Below are 20,481 nucleotides of genomic sequence, written 5' to 3' on the forward strand. Positions count from 1 at the left end.
ACAAGGGCGTAGATGTTGGTCTTTTCTGCATTAATTTAAGGTGTAAATGTCTTAAAATTTGTCAAAACAGAGCTCCTTTGCTACTTTTATGTTTTTTTATTTTGGGCGGCACAAATTCATATGTTCTAAATATTAAGGGGGATGTCCTCTGCGGTCCCCCTTTAATCTATGCCCATCACCAAGGGGGTTATGTTTTCAGTTTGTTTGCTTGTCAACAGGATTATGGAATCATGATTTTTATGAAACTTTGTGGATAGGTATGGGCCAAGGGGGAACCCATTAGATTTTAGAGTAGATTTGGATCACAGGGCGGACACACAAAGTATTTTCTACTTTCGTAACACTACGAAACGTTTAGCCCAGGTAGAATTCTGCACTTTCTGAGTGCCTGTGTAGTTTAGCATGTAAATACTAATTATTTATTGATTGATTCTTCAATCTATGAAATGTTGAAAATAATGACAAGTCCCTGAGACAAAAGAAATGTCATGATAATTCTTTTGACCATTTGTTTGACCACAGATTCCATAATATTATGTTTATATTGACATAAACTGAAGTAAAACAAAGATATTATTTGCTTTTAACCAGTTTTGTGTTTTACCTCATTAAAGGACAATATAACAATTAGTTTCTTAAAATTAAAATGATGGTTTTTTCCCCCCATCATTTCAGCATTGTTCCACATTTACTTTAAGGAGCCCCTCATCTTGCAGTCAGCATGTATCTTCTTAAACTCAGTGGTGTTAACCTGACTTGGTTAAAAATCTACCTATTTCTGAGCATCATGTCTATTGTCTAAGACAGATCCAGAGACAAATCCTTCTGAAACCCAAAACTCTCCCTACGATTTCTCCCACAGCGAGCCGCCTGTAGTTAGAGGGGCTTTGTGCTGTCTGAGTGCTGGAATCACCACACATAGCCTCACAGAGGCAGAGCTAGACCTCACTTTGAATTTCACCCTAAATACAGGAATTTTCTTTTAAGATGTGAAGTGTCGGAAATACAGGGCTGGCGAGTTGATTTGTAGAGCTTTTTTTTTTCTTTTCAATTTGCATATCATTTACTGCATCTCCCTTTGTTGACACCCGAGGGCCTGAGAGGAGATTTTGATCTTAATAGGAAGAGTAGGGTGGTATGACTGAGGATCTCATCCTCCTTACATTCAGCGGGGAAAACATTAGAGCTCTGCCTAGATAGCGAGACAGAGATAGCGGCTTCACTTAGGTTCAGGTTCACGCGAATCCTGGTGGGTTTAAAGAGACCCAAAGTGTTCATCAGATCCCCCCTCTCAGTGCTATGAGGGTCAGACTCAGGTTGTGATACTGAGGACGAACCCATCATGTAAACATCCCTGGTTAAATGCGTTGCTTCCCCTTTTTTTCATGCGTAATACAAGCCATTTCTGAACAAGACTCTTTAAGGTTGACATAAACATTGATTCATGACTACCAGTTTTGTTACTTGACACCACTGTGGTTTTAACCCCATCATTTTCCAACCATAACTGTGTTGTTATGGTTACTCTAAAATTTTTTAAATGTTAAACATCTCCTGGAAGTAATGCAACCTCTGCACACTGGTTGAAGAAGTTTTTAGATATTTTAAAAGGAGCCATCTAACAATATAAAACACTTAATTACATGTCCTGCATTTATGCTACAGTGATGTTGTGCTAGCAGAAAAAAATTACATATTTAATGCAGAAAATGGCTCCTGTTGATACATTATTATGTCCTCATTATTGAATTATTATTATTAGTGATGATTATTAGTGCTTGGCGATAACGCCTATGAAAAACATTGCAATATTTTTAGGCTGTATCACAATACCCAATACATACCTTGATATTTTGAAATCTCCTTTAAGCTATGGTAGACTACCAAATAAACTAAACCACTGAAGAAACTACCTTTACAATAAATTTAAATAAAGTTGACTAAACTACTGTTATAATAAAGTTAAGTAAAGTTCGAAGTGAAGGTGGCCATCAATCAGGGGAGTGTTCTGTCCACAAGGTGCTCCATTTAGACAACAAGCAAGAACTCACAATAATTGTTATAATGAAATAAATCAAAGCGGAAACACTGGTGCTTTTATTCTGAAGGGAAGAGATGTTTATTTTATTAATTTTTTTTTTTTTTTTTGCTGTGAAATTAAAGCTTCTGGTCAATAATTACCTGTTAGCGCTTAGCTGTTAGAGGTTAGTGGAAAATCTTAAAGTAAATCTTTACTTTCTTGTTGTTTGTTGTGACTTACAGAGAGAGAGAGAGAGAGAGCCATAAGAATGAGAATACACAACTGAAATGCCAAAGCAAGTCTCAGGCTTGAAAAATTGTGACAACTTAAACTCCAAGTTCGTGATATAGACGTGTTATACATCCAATGTGGAACAACCTGCGATATATCAAGGATAATCAATATATTTCCCACCCCAAATGATAATGTCGCAGATCAAAGGTTTTGTATATAACAACATACAACATATATATATATATATATATATATATATATATATATATATATATATATATATATATATATATATATATATATATATATATAATTTGAATATAATCTGCATTGGAATTGGTGTTGATGTGGTAAAAGTGCTACATTTCCCTCTGTATTATAGCAGAGGCATTGAATATCATAAAATGGAAATACTAAAGTACCCCAAAATTGTACTCAAATACTGCACTTGAGTAAATGTGCATAATTACATTCCACTACTGCATCAACAAGACTATGAAGAGATGTAACACACAATATCAGTCCTTTTTTAATGAAATTTGAAAACAATTATTAGAAAAAAAAAATGTGTTTATGTCTTTTTGTCTTTTTTTTCATGTCATTAAATCCTGTGGTTGTTTGAGATTTAAATGATCTGTGGACAACAATTCCTCAAAAGAGAAAAAGTAGAAATTTTCATGATCATATAAGAAAGCTGCATCAATAATAAAGTCTTACATTTCATCTATTGTCACATATATAAATTCAAAAAATTCAAAGCGTAATACTCCGGACCACTGGCAGCATTATAATGTGGTGTCACAGTTAGTTCAGAAGCATTTCACCTCCGGTCGTAGCCACAGATCCTGCAATAATTAAAATCCTCGTTGTGCATTACTCCCTTGCTGGGATAGTTGGTTCCTCTGAAGAGCAGTCTGAAATAGGTCACCCCAGCACCCTGTAGTGCATCTTAAAAGTACACTGAATCAATTAAGTGTGATCATGCTCCCTTGATTATTTTGGCCCTGTTTTACCACGGAGAGGAATTTCAAATAGGCTGACTAGTTTGAATAACAAGGTTGGACTGTGGTGACAAATGGTTCCAGAGTGGGTGTTTCTTCCCCTGTTTTTCTCTGCCAAATTAACTCCCTGGCTGATTGCCTGCTTTAGCATATGAGAGGAGGTGAGCGGAGGTGTGTACATAATTACCTTGGTTAGCTGATTATGTGTTGCAAAAGGCAAATGTTATGAAATACTGTCGTCACTCTCATGAAAGATGTTCTGACCTAATGAACTGAAGCTTCTGTGTTTGCTCTCCTGGTCGTCGTACGGGTCTGCAAGAGGGACAGACGCAGTGTCAAGTCGGTGTCGGAGGCCTGACACCTGTGTTTTTTTTAATACGTCTGCGTAAATCCAGCTCCCTCTTGTTTTTCCTCATTAAATCTGACAACATCTGGTGTGCGAGAGAAGGCTCCTTTAATGTGGCCAACGTTACTGCTGGTGTTATTCTTGCCATTTTAGCTATTTGCTTCATGCGCCGCACTTTCATTAAAGCTACATCCAAGGCAGCCCCAAACACTGTTATCCAAAGTTTTAAACCACCTTTATGAAAATCGCTCGAGCTGCAGCCTTAACAAATGATGAAAAGCTTTTTATTTTCTAAAGAAGCATACTTACCTTTTCACCTAATAGTGATGTCTCACTTCAAAGCGAGAACACGATTAGGCCAACATTGTCCTGTTTCTATATCCTTTGAGTTCAAAGGGAGAGTTTGAATACCAGTTTTTTATGTGCAGCCTTTTCAAATACTGTTTTAATGCAGTTTATGTGCTTTTGATATCCAGATGTGTCAGATTTTCACCACAGTAGAATACATCACCCTACATTATGATTGCATTTCACATTTTATTCAGGTTTTGTTTTATAATAGTTTTTGTTCCCACCAACTTCAAGGACACTTTAAAATCTTGGTTGTTGATTTGATGTTGAGCTGATTTTCCTGAAATACATCGAGGAAACTGATTGCCTTGAAAAATGTAAATAACATAGCTGTTACTCTTAATTTATGTTTACTTTATATCTAGTTAAGTTTACATTTAGTAATATTTACTTAATTTTGCAAAGTTATTGCAACTTAAAAATGACAAGTTTTATTAAATCAGTCTTTCAAGTTTTAACAACTTTAGTAAATCAGGTTTACTGTGCTATATATCTGGGTTCTGCTGGTGGCAAACTAGGAAATCATATTGGTATATTCTATCTATAGAATACATATTAACGAAACAGAAGTCACAGCTCTCCTAACCTTCACAAAATCCTCTCTGTCATGATCGAGTTAAGTCAGACTAACTTTGTTCACTGAAGTTGCTAACACTTAGAAAGAACAAGGTAATGTCACTTGTCATTTTTAAGTTGCAACAACTATACAAAATTAAGCAAATACAGCAAAATCTTAAGTACACTTTATAATTAGATATAAAGTAAACATTCAGATTTGTAATTATATTTACTTTCCTTTTTTTAAGGCAATAGGTTTCCTAGATAATTTAAGTAAGATCAACTTGTCAGATTTTACAGTGCAGGGGATGAACTAACAGCCACAAACTTTGCATTGTGATGCTCTTCACTGGCTAATGATTGGTGCCAAAGAAAGCGACGTACATGAGTGTCAACCAGATGTCAGATGTGTGTTGAGGGCTCTGAGCAAAAGAAAATTCCCTAAAGACAGCATTAATAAAGAAACTGGTTGAGCCGGGTGGAGGCAGAGAGAGTAAGAGGCATAGAGGAAGAAGGAGATAAAAGAGTCTGTTGAGTACATACATCAAAGGTCTCTTAATGACAAGGGATGCCATTAGGGTTACAGTGGCTTTTGTTTCAGCTTCCTCACACCTGCAGTTTGTTGAGGGCACTCTGTTTTGTTAACAACATCTCCATGAATATAAAATGCATGCATGAGGAGATAAGACTTTGTTCCTGGCTGCTGATCTTGGTGGTGACCAAATGTTTTGGTCTGAGATGCAGCTTTCCTTTTGTTTGCAAAAAGAAAAGAAATGTCACCATTCAGTGTGTAAAAGCTAGAACAATAAAAACAGTAAGGAGAAGCTGTTATCCTGTACGCCATGGAATTTATTGACTTAAAAGTTTTCTTGGTGCCTCCGGTGCTGGAATGGGATTTGACAAATCAGAGCGTGAAATTGTGATTAGCGTCTCTCAGTTTGTAGATGGAGTGGGGCACTAGCAGACTTGGCATGGTCAAAGGTGTAACCTGTTTTTTTTGCCCCGATGCTGCTTTCCCAGATGGTGGGACCAGCTGCCATTGAATAAACGCTGGACGGGTAACAGTGTGAGAATTACCACGGCCTTGTTTCAGTTTGGGATGCATTACAGAAAGCTTGTCTTTTTGCCACTGCCAGGAGGAGCAGGGATGTATCACCTGGTGTTCAACCAAACGGCTTTTTGATTGAGGTCAGAATAAAGAAAGGTTCACTATTACTGTGAAAAATATATTTTTCTTATTTGTGCATCTGCAGGACAGTACAGTATTTTCTTTTCATCACCCTCAAGATCAACTGTTTACATAGTTTCTTTATAATTTCCTTTTATTTAAACTTAATTTTCACAGATATTTTTAAGCTGAATGAGTGGACATGTGCAACACGATACTTGCACAGGAACCTGATCTTCCACTGACAGATGTAATAGTTTTCTTACTGTATTTTAAATGTTGTATGCAACATTTGAAAGTATTTTTTATAATGTAACAGATTACTGGTTACCCTGTTGAAAATGTAATAAATAATGTAACATTTTAAAGTACTTCCTCAAACCTATTACACTTGAGTACTTTTGATTACTTTTCGAACATGTTTTTAACTAGTCAATAAAGCTAAAAAAAAAAAAAAGTGTGGAAATAGGCTATACCTAAAGAAGGCATTCCTGCCCAGCAAAAAGAAAGCAGAAACGCAACACAATGAATGTTATATTCTACATATTTTTGTACCAAAAGGAATAGATTTTGACGTAACCACTTTGTAATTACCAACATTTTAATTAACTTAATGACATTTTTTCAGTAACAACTGACTAACAAATTTCAGCAACATTTTTTTGTAATTTCTTAACTGTGTTATATGTAATCAGTTACTTCCCAGCACTGTGTGTATCATCGTGTTAAGATAAAGGTCAGTTTCTACAAACAATTTATTTCGCTCACACATTGTGTTATCATTTTTCTTCTGCAAGACTAACTTTTCTCTTTTTATCTTTTAAATTAAATATTTTCTAAAAATAACACTTACATTCAGCCAACTACAAAATGGAGGCTTGTTGTAATGTTAAGGGAAAGTTACAAACCTAAATACAGTAGTGAAGTAAAGTATCAAAAAAAGCATTTTGCAAATATTTATAGGCCTACTTTTTGGAATTACTTTCTCCTGTTTTGTATTTTGAAATGTCTAAGAACAAACCATTTGCTCTGTGTGGTGAGTAGCCAGTGGCAACTGCCTGTTCCTGTTGCCTTGATCCCAAACATAATTAATAACATTAATTGTTATTCAGTTTTGACTTTTTGTTTTGGTGTGCTCTTCTGGGGGTGCCACTGGTGAAAGCATTTGTAGATGACAATATTTCTAATTTCCCTTGCATGTAGCAGCTTTAAGTATTCTGGAGAAACAGCATCTGGAAATGATTCACTAAAATGAAAGAATATTTAAAAATGGAAGTATAACAGAAACTGATCACCTGTTTGTTTATGGTATAGATGATGAGTCACAGTGAATATGGTGATTGGAGATCTTTATTGTAATAATTCCTGAGAGAGAACTGCAGGCTGTAACCTTGTATATCATCACGGGAGGGGCAGGGTTTCCCTCTTTAGGGCTGGATTATCACATCCAGGGTGGGCTGAGAGAAGGTAAAATGACCTGTCCCGCCTTACGTGACCCCAGGCCAATCCTGCACACTGCCAAGGCTTTGCTATTTGCTCTTGAATATGCAGAGATCCCCAGCTTCATAGGCTCAGAAGAAAGAGAGAGAGAGAAAGAGTTGTATCGCATTGCAGGGAAAATTAGTGAGACCAAAGTTTGAGGTTCTGTGTGTTGGGGGCTGCGAACAATGGCAGCTTTCTGTCAGACAGCAACTTCAAAGCTCTGCTGAGTGACTGCTCTGAGTTATACATTGTTGTAGATCACTGAGGAAATTCACAGATGTTTTCTCATACGAGACACCATTATAGCGGCTCAAGTACCCAGTAGCCTCGAGCATTTCTCCCTCTCCCCCCTCTCTCTCTCTCTCCCACACACTCAAACTCACTCTCACTCTCACACATGCACCCTCACCACCACCCCCATCCTCTCTGATATCTCTTGTATGAGACAGATGTGGAACCTGTTTTCTCTCCAGCTGTCCGGAGAATATGAAAAGTTAAAAAGGGTTCGTGTTGTGGCATTGCCCCCTGACTCTGTCAAACCCACAGCCCTCACTGTCAGTTCACTCAAAATGTTCAAAATGTCAAAATCACATTCAGCTCCACTTTCCCAGATCCATTTGGGGTGAATATAATATATCATTGGAATAAAATGATATTAACTGAAAACGATGGGTGGATAGTACGTATTAAAAGTAATGCATTTGAGTAAAAGATATTGTTCTTTACTTTTCATGCTCCTTCGTTTTACTGTACTTCTACGCTTTGCTGGGGCGTACTTTTTAAGCCCATTATCTTTTCTTTTACTTTACCAAATTTGTCTTTTATACCTCGATACAGTTTGTACATTAATCAGTGGATGCGTTCTTAAATCCAAACTGATGGCCCACACTAAAATGAGAGCACTCCTGTTAGTCCAGTTAGTTAGTCCAGTTCAGTTGTGGAACTACTTGTGGTGGCGAAGCAAAAAAAATGATTTGAAAAAAAAAATCAAATAAGAATCTATTGTCACTTACGACTGTTATGGCACTAGTAGAACTGTTGTATAAAAGTAGGGATGTCCAGATCAAGTTTTTTAACCCCGATGATGATGCAAGTCATGTGATATTGAGTGTCTGTTGATCTGATACTTGTATTTACCTGGATAACACAACTGCACAACACACACTTTAAGTACTTGAAGTTATTAAAATCAATCCAATATATATACTTGACAGGGTCTTCATCCAAACAGTTCCTTAAGGGTTTTTTTTTTGTGTTTGTTGTTTGTTTTTGTTTTTTTTACAAAATACTAACTAAACTGAAAAAATATATTAATGTGGCTCTCATCACATTTCCACTTAGTGCAGCATTTGTTTTTGTTTTTCTTATGAAATAACCAAGTAAATAAACTAAAATGTCATTAGAAATTGCTCTCAATCCCACTTAGTGCAGTATTTATTTTTTCAAAACAAATAACTAAGTAAACAAACTAAAATGCATCTTCAAAAATTGCTCTCAAACCCACTTAGTGCATAGTTATAAAAGCACAGAAAACTTTGGTGAGTAATATAATCACAATTCCACTACTGAGTAGTGTTATAGCTGAACTTTAACATTCCCAGTCACAACAAATAAAAGATGGTCAAAATTCAGCTTGTTGCAGCATTAAAGTAGAACTACTTAACTGAAAATTAACAACAAAACATTTGATTCCACTTAAAGTGCTGTAGCAGCTAAAGTTAAAAATGAAAAAAAAAGGTTTCTACTTATTGAAGTAGCAGCATTTCAATAAAACCTGTGTGACAGCAGAAGCAAACAAAGGGTCGGGGAGAGCACATGTTCAAAATAACCGATTTTGATCAATAAAAAAATGGGTTGATCAGGCCTGACACCGATCAGGACATCCCTATTTAAATGCAATATCACACGTAAGGTTGAGCTGTTATAATGTATATTAGCACTGCTGTGATTATCTTCAGCACTTGGCTACACTTCTCATGTGTAATATTGCTTAATTGTTAGATTAGCGTACCCGCTGTACCATGGAAAGAAACTTGTACTTTGAGAAGTTTTTACATTTTTACTTAAGTAGGTTTCTCACTTTGAGTCCTTTTATGACAGTAATTGTACTTGTAGTTAAGATTGTCAGTACTCTTCCCACCACTGTTGAACACTGAACAATAGAGATGAATATTTTACAGTGTGGTGCATCTTGAGTTCTTCTCTCTCTTCTGCAGATTGCCTTCTTCACCTTTGAACCGGACCTGAACCAAAACAAGCTCTGCAACACACTTGATATCTATTGTAAATTTATATTTATTTCTACTGTAGTAAACTGACATTTTATATGAGTCAAATAAATGTGTTTTAACCACTGGCTTTTGACTGTTGGAGTGTTTTTGTTAAAGAAATGGTTTGGGTTTTCTCCAGCTAATTTCAATATTCATGATAACTGAATAGAATTTTTTAATATATAAATTACCCATTTACATTTTATTAAGGCCAAAAGTGACTCATATTTAAGGGCAGAGCCACTTGAACCTGGCTGTTTGCCATTCATCCCTCGCTCCACCAGTGCTCCAGCCTCTCAACCAAATATGGTCACGTCTTGCTCCAAAAAACCAAGATGGCGACGGCCCAAAATGCCAAACTCAGGGCTTCAAAACCGCAATCAAAAAACCAGTGGGTGACATTACAGTAGCTTAGTCCACTATTTGTACAGTCTATAGATAGAGCTAACAATTTGTAAAAATCTTTGAAAGTTTTGTAAAAGACATGGAATTTTGGTGTGTTACAGTAATCACCTGCTGATAACCTCCGACAAGATGAAACAAACCAGCAAATTCATTTTCTGTGGCTTCTGACATAATGTAGCTCTAGTACGTGTTGATAGGAGATCTTTTGATTACCATCGTGAATGTTTATTTATTTGTTAGTTCTGTCTCTCCCTTCATGTCTGCCAGCTACCTGAAATCATGTTTGAATAGAGCTTGAATCTGAGGGGGAGGGGGCGTCAAATATGAAAAAGGGGGTATGGGGTCGTCTGCCAGAAAATTTTGAGCATTACACATGAACACGTGCCTTTTGTATCAATTTATGGTGCAAATTTATCTAATTTAGCCATAATAAAGGTAATTTATTACCTTTATTGGAGGGGACAAATGAACATGTTCTAAATATAGAGGGGGCATGTCCCCGCGTCCCCCCTGAAATGGATACAACCACTGTGTGAGTTTCGTTTCCTGCTAGATTGTATCTTCTTTTTAGATGTTCTGCTAATCCCTCAACGCACATCTCCGCCTCTTTGTTGATCGACTCTGCTTTATGCTTTAAAGTGCTGTATGAAGTACACGGATGGTACAGGCTGATTCCATGTTCATACCTTTGAGTCTACAGGCAGAAAACTGTTGCAGTGGGGGTTCCTCCGAGTTAATTTTCCCATCAAATGCCGCAGGAAAGATTTCTTTTAGCCAAACTGCTGCTGAGGTGAACTTGTAAAACTTGAGGCATGGCCATAAGACGGTAAAGGTTTGGAGCAAGTAAATTACCTCGGGGACTGGACATTGTGTCAAGCACACAGTCATGAATTTCTTACAAACTATATCAAAGTCCTGCTCAGCCAAATCCATCCCACAGCTGGAGTCCCATTGAGATGCATTAAAATGTAAGAACTTGCATTTAGGGCTGAACCGAGTATCTCAAAGGAAGATATCAATAATTTGGCAAATGCTGGTGGTTCACAAAATTCATGCAGTTGTCACATATGTCTGAAATTTGCCTTTGCATAGCATGACAGCTCACATGTAAAGCTGGTTTAAGTGAAAATCCATCCTAAATCAGAATTAATATCTGCTGTTTTAATGTCCTCAAATCAGCATTGCTGTTCAGGATCACAGAAAATCCTTAATTCTGTTTTGGGGTGGATTTCTCCTTTACTTTAACAGTTGTCTGGTTTGACATAAGAGAACAGATTACAACACTTGACATTTATCTGACATTTAAACCTGGAAGCAAAAACTAACTGACAGCATGTTTCTGCAAAAACACAAACTTTTGGAGTAGACTGTAAAAATGTTTACTGCAGTGACGTCTGAGCTGGTCAGAAATATAGTTAGTAACACCTGGTTAACTGAGTAAACAGCATCTAGGCATTTTATAATCCTCTTTTCCCCTATTTTGAGGCCTGTTGTGTCAAAATTCTTCATACTTGGAAATGAATTAAGTGAATATAAACGCACCAATAACGCACAATACACAGTAAAATTATGTTTTAGTACCACTTTCTTATAAAACATCCTTTTCTCTCATTCGTCTTTCAGATTTGTCCCCAAAGGACAGCTGGTTTCTGCGGTAGAACTGCACAGAGTGTTGAATTTTGGGACATCAATTAGAGGATCAACATCATAATCAACTTGTTTCTTTATAAGTAGTAACATTATACTTATAATAAATAATACATTATTTACTAGCTCTTTATTAATCAGTTTATAAGCCTTTATTAAGAAAAACTTTCACTCATCACTCAAATAGTAAGGATTAGTACTAGTCCATGCAATATTCTCACACGGCAACCCTAAACTTGTTCTCAATGATCTATAAATCAGTCAGTCATTTTACAATTCTCTTTTTACCTGTTTTGAGTTTCTTTGAGCCAAAAATCATATAAAACTGAAATGCACAAGTGAACGCCAGTACAGTTTAATTCACAAGTAGTAACCAATGGCTTTATAAATGGTTAATAAATCATTTACGGAAGGTTTACAGATCATTTGAAATCCCTTAATATGAGCAAGTAGAGTTGCCAGGTTGTGGGGAAATAATCCCCTTTGTTGTTTATCATTTGTATTTGGTAATAACTTAATTATAAATGTTGGTATAACAATAATAAATGTTCATGGATTTTGTCACCTTTCAACAATCTATCTAGCTCATCTACTCAGGACAACTTCTGCTGTCTTTGTCTGTTTTAAACTCGTCAGTAAGATTATTTTTTGTTACACTTTATTTGGACAGATCAGATACTTTATAGTGTGTTTGTAACATTTCAACAGCCTGTTAGTTGAGATTCAACGACAAAGCTGTTTTGCATCATTCTGTAGATGTTTATCAGATTATCTATAGTGTATACTGAATGTGACAATTCATGAAAACACCTACATATTCTCAGAAAAATTAAGTTGAACTTAAATTATTCTATTATCTGTATTATAGTAAATAGCTCAAGTTCAGCTAAATTATTCTGACAATATGTTTGCTTATAACTGGTTTCTAAAACATTGGTAAATGATTTATAGTGAAGCAACTGGTTATAAGCTATGTATAAAGGCTGCCCTAAAAAAATTATGAGTAGTAGTAATATTACTATTAAATATTAATATTTCTTGATCACGAAAAAAAACTTCCACCCACACATTTGGCGGTTGCAGCCACATATAATGTGACGGGTGTCGGGTGATTTTTCAGGTGTAACTTATAAACAGACACTCACACTCTCTTGTTAACGTCAGATTTAATACTACAATGTGTCTCAGTATTCCAAGTAGTGACCTTCCTGTTTTCTGCATCTTTTTATATGCTCTGCACAATAAACCTCATCATCCACTGCTGCCATAACTTGATGTAAACAAGGTTAATCTCCACTAGTTGTTTTTTTTATCAGCCAACAGTGTGACTACACCACTCCTGTAGCCAGTTTTGTAGTTCAACATGGCTCCAGTGCAGCCCAGCAGGACTCCCCCTTTCCCTCATGACTGTGTGTAAAGCCGTGGGAGAGGACTGGGAACATTAATCCCTTCAAAGGAACAGATCTAATTCAAAATCTGCCGCTCCAAACTAGTTGAGAGGACAGTGATTGTTTCTTCAGGGAAGCCAGATAAAGATCAGAGAGTTGATATAGAAAACTACAACTTCCATTTCGACTTCTTTGCCACAAAAGTTTGGATATTATCTTAAGAAAACTGCATACTTTTGACTTGATTAAATGTTCTGGAACTAAAACAGGACAAAATATGATATCATGTGCCAGCTTGTGTTAAAGTTCCTTTTCATTATAAACACATCTGGTTAATTTGGACACTTCAGTGCACAAGATGCTGAACTTCCTCCCCAAACACACTGAAATAACCAGTTTATAAGGAACCATAATTGAGACATCACCATTTAAAAAGCTGCTTTTGTCACTTGATTTAAAATAGCGGTTTCCCTTTTGTGTCATGTTAAGTAACATGTTACAATCTAAATTAGCTGCTGGGAATTCACCCTAAGGCTTTACATTTGATGCTCGACAAAGAGCAAGAAGGGTTAAAAAAATTTTAAATGAAGTATAAGGTTCTGATAGAACAAATGGTTGAAATGAGTGAAGGAGAATTAAGTATTTAAATAATTCAGAAAGGGCATAATTAAGTGTTTAATGCCGTGTTGCAGTTCAAAGGGACAACAAAGAAAATTTAATTCAAATTAGAAATGTAAAAGAGAAGCAGATTCTTGAGAGATGAGAACTTTGTGTTGAGTCACTTGATTTGGTCTCTTTCCTCCATCAAACAGTCAGGCAAACGCTCTTGGAGATCTCCAGAGATAACAATGTCACATTGTCACATAGGGTTCTGCTACAAATCCTTAATTACAAAAAGAGGATCAGATGACTACAGCATCCAATACCGGGGTCTCCAGGCGGCGTGGGGGTCTTTGATCAAGAAAATCCAATTATTTGTGTATATACATTTCCCACATAGTGATTACTTCATTAATTGTCCCGCCTTTATCTCCTCCCTTCCCATCCCCCCTAATAATCAGCTCCTTTATCCAGACCAACAAACACACCATAGGAGCTTTGTGGATTCAAAGGATTTGCTTTCCCCTCTCAAAGAGCCGCTATTCTTTGATGATTGGGCAGCGGCAAACTTCAAAGTAATAAATCTTATTTCTGACTGGCTGGCGGCCCACCAAAGTCCTTATCAAATTCTAAGAAGTGATCCCTCACTCTTCAGATAGACCAAGGATATCTCGGAGAGAGGAAGCACTGGAGAGTGGAGACCTGCTCGACGCGATATTTTACTGCGAATGCACACATTTATCTAAATTAGCGCTTTTATTTTTATTTGTTTTCATCGAGAGGGAGGAGGACGTTTACCATGGCAGCAGTGGCTGTACTGCGGAATGAAACACTCCAGGCTTTTCTTCAGGTTTGTGCGCAAGTTTGACGACTTTAATAACTTGTAAACTTACTCATGCGACTCTTTTGTATTTAACAAACATAAAAAGTCGCGTTACTCTGATAGTCAAGTGTCATATAATTTTATTACGAACGCTAATTGCGTGCGTCTTAATGACTTCTGCTGCAACATAACGCCAACTTTTATCATCACCATTCAGGCTACAGGATCGATTTAGTGCAGAGGAAATTTAAACTATTTAGACACATTTCATCACTTTTTAATCCCATGAAGTGTGTTAAATAATGATTGTAATGTAGAAAATGTGTTTCGGTTCTCCAGGATCGCACTCCAAACTCTTCTCCAGAGAACTGTAAGCACTCTCCGCTGGCTCTCCTGGCTGCCACTTGTAACCGGATCGGGCATCACCACGGATCAAGCCCCACAGATTTCCTCCAGGTCCCTTACGACCCAACTCTGGGCTCCCCTTCACGTTTATTTCACCCGTGGACTAACGAGGGAGCTCCTCAGACCAGCCTGGGCAGCAACTCTACTTTCGGACTATCCTCCAAGCCCCAGCTGTCCGCGCACATCCAGAGCTCCTTCAGCTCGCACCACGAACTGCCCCTCACCCCTCCGGCGGACCCCTCGTACCCTTATGACTTCTCCCCTGTGAAGATGTTACCTTGCTCCATGCAGTCTCTGCAGTCCACCTGCCCCCCCACCTACGTCCCCGCCGTCAGTTACGCAGCCCCAACTCCCATACCGCCCGCGATGCCAAGTTTTGTCACGGGACCGTCCGGCCTTGTGCACCAGCAGCAGAGACAGTTGTCCCCAAACCCTGGAGAGGATATTCCGTGGTGGAGCCTCCAGCAGGGCAACCATGTCAGCCACTCCTCCTCCCTGGGTCCCCATCGCTTCCAGCTGCAGAGGGGCTTGGTTCTGGGACATACGGACTTTGCGCAATATCAGACGCAAATCGCGGCTCTACTGCACACGAAGTCTCCCCTCGCGACTGCGCGGCGGTGCAGGAGGTGCAGGTGTCCCAACTGCCAGTCCTCCACGTCCAGCGACGAGCCTGGCAAGAAGAAACAGCACATTTGTCACATACCCGGTTGCGGGAAAGTTTACGGGAAAACTTCTCACCTCAAAGCGCACCTGAGGTGGCACTCTGGAGAGCGGCCGTTTGTGTGCAACTGGCTGTTTTGTGGCAAGAGTTTCACCAGGTCGGACGAGCTGCAGAGACACCTGAGGACTCACACGGGGGAGAAGCGCTTTGTTTGCCCGGACTGCTGCAAGAGGTTTATGAGGAGTGACCACTTGGCAAAACATGTCAAAACTCACCAAAACAAAAAAAGCAAGTGCCATGAAAAGACACTTGACCATGTCAAAAGGGAGGACACGAGGAGTATGTTGTAACACACCTTGTAGTCATTTGAAACAGTAGAAATCACTAGTGCAATACAGTCAGTCCTACATTAGTTAAAGTACACAGTGAGCTGCATTTTTTAAATATATTTTGTTCATTATGTTGGTTAATTTCTTACATCCTGACAATAGTCTCTAACATTGCTGGTCTGTGTAGCACATTTTTGTATATATATAAAGTTTCATAAGTTAATTTGGGACCATGGAGAAGTTATAGCTCATGAGTTTGGATTCACTGTCTATATATCATATTGAGGAAGACAAGTTTTCAACTTGTGTTTTGATCATTGTCTTCGGTGGAAGATTTCACTCCCCTGTAAATTATATTTAATAGCTTTTGTTGAATGAAAGTGTCCGTTTTTTGCTCCATATGGGGTGTTTTTATTAAGCATGCTCTTGAAAAGATCTGCTATTGTTGATATGACCCAAATACTGTGTGAGAATAAAGATTATAACATTTTCCTCAACTCTAAACTCGAATAATTTTTTGATATCCCTCAGTTTTGCGGGTGATGAGACAATCAGGTTTTATGTATGAGTGTGCCTAAAACCCTATTATTCACTTCAAAATATTTTGTTGTGTAAACTATAAAATTTAATTTGAGGAACTGGAGGAAAAAGTGTGCCAATATTTAGTCTGCAGATTTTGGTGGTGGTCAAAAAAGAGTAATTTATCCTGAATAATAAAATGTTTGATATCATGTTGGCTATATTTAAAATGTAAAAAAAGATACTTCATTTTTATTTAAAAAATCCAGTCTTATGCCCTGCTATTCTACTGCTGCTGTCGCTTAATCTGTAATATAAGCAAAGCAATATTTTAATAGTGACAGAAGTTGAGCTGGTCTGCGCTGTATTTGAAAGTCTTCACAGAAATTATAAGAAATGGACATGCATGTCTAAACATTTACAGAACATTTTTAAACTGGAATTTTTCTGTGCGAGTCCTCAAATTTCACCGCCAACTGAGTAAAAAATGTCAGAAAGGATGTAAGAGATCCCTTTCCATCGTAGAGTGCTTTAAAGGTGCATACAGGTGCTAATATTCTGAAATATAATTTAATTAAACTGTCTTTTCAGTATGAAGTTGTTAAGTATGGGGTGAGAGGTTTTACAAAAAATGTGCTTCTTTTCAGAGATTATAAAAATGCAAACACTTAATATAAAATATTTTTAAAAAATCAAAAAAAAACATTAGGTATTTTGGAGACTATCACACATTTTCTTCACAGTTAATTTTCTACCATTGGACTCAACTGTGTGAATGCTCTAATTTGTTAATGCACTAATTCATTAGATGTGGTCTATTTGTTTACTGTCACAGCTTTTTGTGTTTTACATTTTACCTCTGAGGACTTTGTAGTGACACCGTGGGCTGAGATGAGACCCATTAGCCAAGAAACACTTTCAGCTGGAATATCACTGGATTCATGTGGCACACAGGATGTGCAGCAAGATTTATGTCTCACCTGAGTCCCTCTGAGTCTTCATGGACAGTTGACGACAGTCCAGTTATCTGACAAACTAACTGGCAAATAGCTAAGTCTTTGTATTTTGTCTAACAGAATGGGGAAATAATATAATTTATAGGGCAGATTATCACACACCAGCACTTACATTAAGTGTCATGTATTGACTTATAACTACAGTAAACTAACCACAACATGCTAATGATTATCTTGTGTTGATTTCCTCCAGATTTTTCCATGATGACGGGGGGATTGAAAGTGATCCTCTGGGAAGCAAAATACCTTGATTTTCCAACCTTGAGGCAACTATTTCTGTGCAACTAATCATCACAGAGAGGTGATAAACTCTTCAGCATCTAATAGATGTAAACAATGATATAATGATCCAAACATCCAGTTCAATAACTTAACTATGCAGAGAGTCGCCTTGATGCCTGTCAGCAGTGACACTGTCTGTTGTCCTGTCTGTCTTTTGAGGGATCAGTGGAAATGTCAGTACGAAGGTAACAACCGCTGCCATTCATTGACATTTTGAGCTGTCAGTTTTCTGCCTCAACAGCGCCCCCTTTTGTAAGTTGCCTCAGTGGTTCATCAGAGATGACAAATACAGCATGACAGAGGTTCATTTGTACTTGGAAAAATATCTTTTTCCATTCTTTCACATCTTGTGTTGTCACACGTTAAATCCTGGCATATTCAATATGATTGAGTTTATTTGTATTACATGATTTTATTATTAATGTCATTTCTGAACCTGTGTTTAAAAGTGCAAATATAGTCTGTTTTCCTTGTATGGTGGTTTGCTGCTTTAACAGCCATCGAGTTCACAAAAACACTTAAGTTAGTTAATTATCCTGCTTTATCTCTTTTCATCTGGTAACTTAAAGGTGCAACTAAGTGACTTTAAGATGTAATTTAACATCCAAATGTAAACATAGGGGTTGCCTTTACGACAAATTACAGGATGATCACGCTGTAAATTAACCTCAGTTAGATGCTCCATATACTTTATATCTGTCACACCTCTTCTCATTACAGTATGCAGTGTATGTCCTGGTAGCAAAATACTGATGATTACAAAAACTAACACTAGACAACAATTAAATGTAAAGTAATCATGTTTTCATGTGCTGTTAAAGGTTTGTTTACATCAGTAATACTTGTGAATAGCAGCAAATCAGGTCAATATTTTTTAATGGTCATCCAATGAAAACACAAATTACAGAGTTTTCATCTATGAGTCCATACAGCAACTACAATGAGTACAGCAAGTACAGCAGTGATTCCCAACCTTTTCTCTCAAGGGATCCCCTTTCTTTCAACTGAAACTGATGACCTCTGACTAAGGGACACACAGATATTTTGTATTTTATTAAATGCATAACAACAATGTAGAAAAACTGATAAACTGTAACCTAAATCGTAAACACTGTAACTGCAGGAAGTTTGTGTAAATGAGCAATTTGGATAACTGTGAGCAGAAAATTTGTCCTGTGAAAATTGCATCAGAGTTGAGTTTTGCTGATATTTTTAGATTATTCTCTCTCTCTCTCTCTCTATATATATATATAGACTATAGATTTATGATACGATCGAACTTTTTTTCCCCCAGTGTTTTCTTCTCCCTGATGCTCCTCGGTTATTTCAGCGACACTTTCACACTGCTGTTTATCAGAGTGTAACAGCTCTGTGAATAGCTTGTGTTCATGTTCTCATCGTGCCCCTATCATGGAACTTTTTTAAAAAGTTTATATCTTAAGTACTTATCTGAACCACTGGTTTTAATTTTCAACACAAAAAAATGACATGCTGAGATACAGTTCTACTGTATCAAAAAAGGTTTCTTACGACTCTTTTACAGAAGAAGGCCTAGCGACTGCCTGTGAAGCTTTGGCGACCCCTAATGGGGGTCAGGACCCCCAGGTTGGGAACCCATGATACACCGTATTTAGTGAATGTACCTGAAATATATAGGGTCAAAAATTATTGATTGGACCTGTAAAACAAACTCAACTTTTATGTTATATTTATGAGCTGTGGTATTTGGACTAGACTTGTCATGTCATACTGAAATGTGTACTGTTGTGTATGAACAGCCTTATTGTACAAGTGCTGCACTCGGTGTACAAGTGAGAGCTGTATCCAGTTTTACCAGATCCCAAGAATGAACAATCTGCATGAATATTAACATACATTAACCCCAAAAAGTGGAAAAACCTCCAGTAATATGATGAGATGTTGCCTTTTTATCCACACATTTTATGATCCTATTATAAAATGATGCCTGTGGATGGATGTATTGAATGCACCAGACTGGCTGTGCACAAAGGCATTGTTCGGCTCTGATTTGGCTTCACTGTCCAAGATAGAGTCACTATTTTTTAACACTGTAGGAGGCCATAATGCTTAATTAATGATAGGAAGGATCCCATATGGCTTATAGTCTAGAAATGAATGAAAGATTTGACAACTTCAAATATTCACATTACAAATGCCTGTCCGTGGTTGATTTAAAATGATTTAATTTCTAATGTCTTCTGAAAAAAGCATAATTAATATTATTTGCCTAAGCACTATTGTAGATTAAATGTTCATTCTTAATGATTTAATTCTGCATGTCACCCCTCTTTCGAAATTATGCACTAATTGGCTGGGCTTGGTTGGGCCCAGGCTGAAGAAAAATTAATAAATAAATAAATAACATTAAGAAAGTGAGTGCTCCCCTTAGTTTTTTCAGTTCTTAGTCATTTAAAATCTTAATCCAACATATATTATCAACATATGTTATAAGTCTAGATATTATATATTGATTGATTGACACCAGTCAGCTGCTCTCTCTCCTTCTCTCCCTGCCTGCAGAGCGAGAAGGAGAGAGAGAAAAAAGAGAAAGAGAGAGAGAGAGAGAGAGAGAGAGAGAGCAGCCAGGCTCTGTGGGCTCTCTTTTCTTCCTCCCAGCCCGGGCAGAGAGCCTCTCTGGTGGAGTGATAGATTGTGGAGAGTCAGTGATCCACTGAGCTGGTCCATTTTCCACTATAGACACACATGGCCAGTGCCGTAACACTGCGGGTGTGTCCCAGATGTCAGAAGCCAACTAGTGCTTTTTGGGGGGGTCAGGCTTGGTCAGGTTAGGGCTCAGTATTTTCTGTGATGATGTCAGATAGGCCAGGTTCAGACTTAGACTCATGCAGGTCGGTTCGGGTTATACTTTTCACAGCCCATTAAGAACTCTGCTGCATATGCAGATGCTTCCTACATTAACAACAACAGATTGTGTCTTACCTCTAGATAGTCGCC

At 37.5% G+C, this 20,481-nt stretch overlaps 2 protein-coding genes across 5 annotated transcripts in view; both read left to right on the plus strand.

The window, feature by feature from the left end:
* Positions 1-9,518, plus strand: part of myo3b (myosin IIIB) — an 88,374-nt gene extending 78,856 nt beyond the window's left edge. For all 4 annotated transcript variants that reach the window (XM_088083241.1, XM_088083242.1, XM_088083243.1 and 1 more), the window contains one exon: positions 9,377-9,518. The gene's annotated coding sequence lies outside the window, so the exon portion shown is untranslated. The remainder of the gene's footprint in view (positions 1-9,376) is intronic.
* A 4,064-nt stretch (positions 9,519-13,582) lies between these two features.
* sp5a (Sp5 transcription factor a) lies at positions 13,583-16,210 on the plus strand. Its single transcript, XM_042495158.2, has 2 exons — positions 13,583-14,320; positions 14,633-16,210. Exons 1-2 carry the CDS (start codon positions 14,270-14,272, stop codon positions 15,707-15,709), a joined length of 1,128 nt encoding a protein of 375 aa, XP_042351092.1. The 5' UTR covers positions 13,583-14,269; the 3' UTR covers positions 15,710-16,210.
* The last annotated feature ends 4,271 nt before the right edge of the window (positions 16,211-20,481 follow it).

The sequence above is a fragment of the Plectropomus leopardus genome, chromosome 10 (assembly GCF_026936395.1).
Source record: "Plectropomus leopardus strain MGB_pleo_1.0 chromosome 10, ASM2693639v1, whole genome shotgun sequence".
Taxonomy (NCBI): domain Eukaryota; kingdom Metazoa; phylum Chordata; class Actinopteri; order Perciformes; family Serranidae; genus Plectropomus; species Plectropomus leopardus.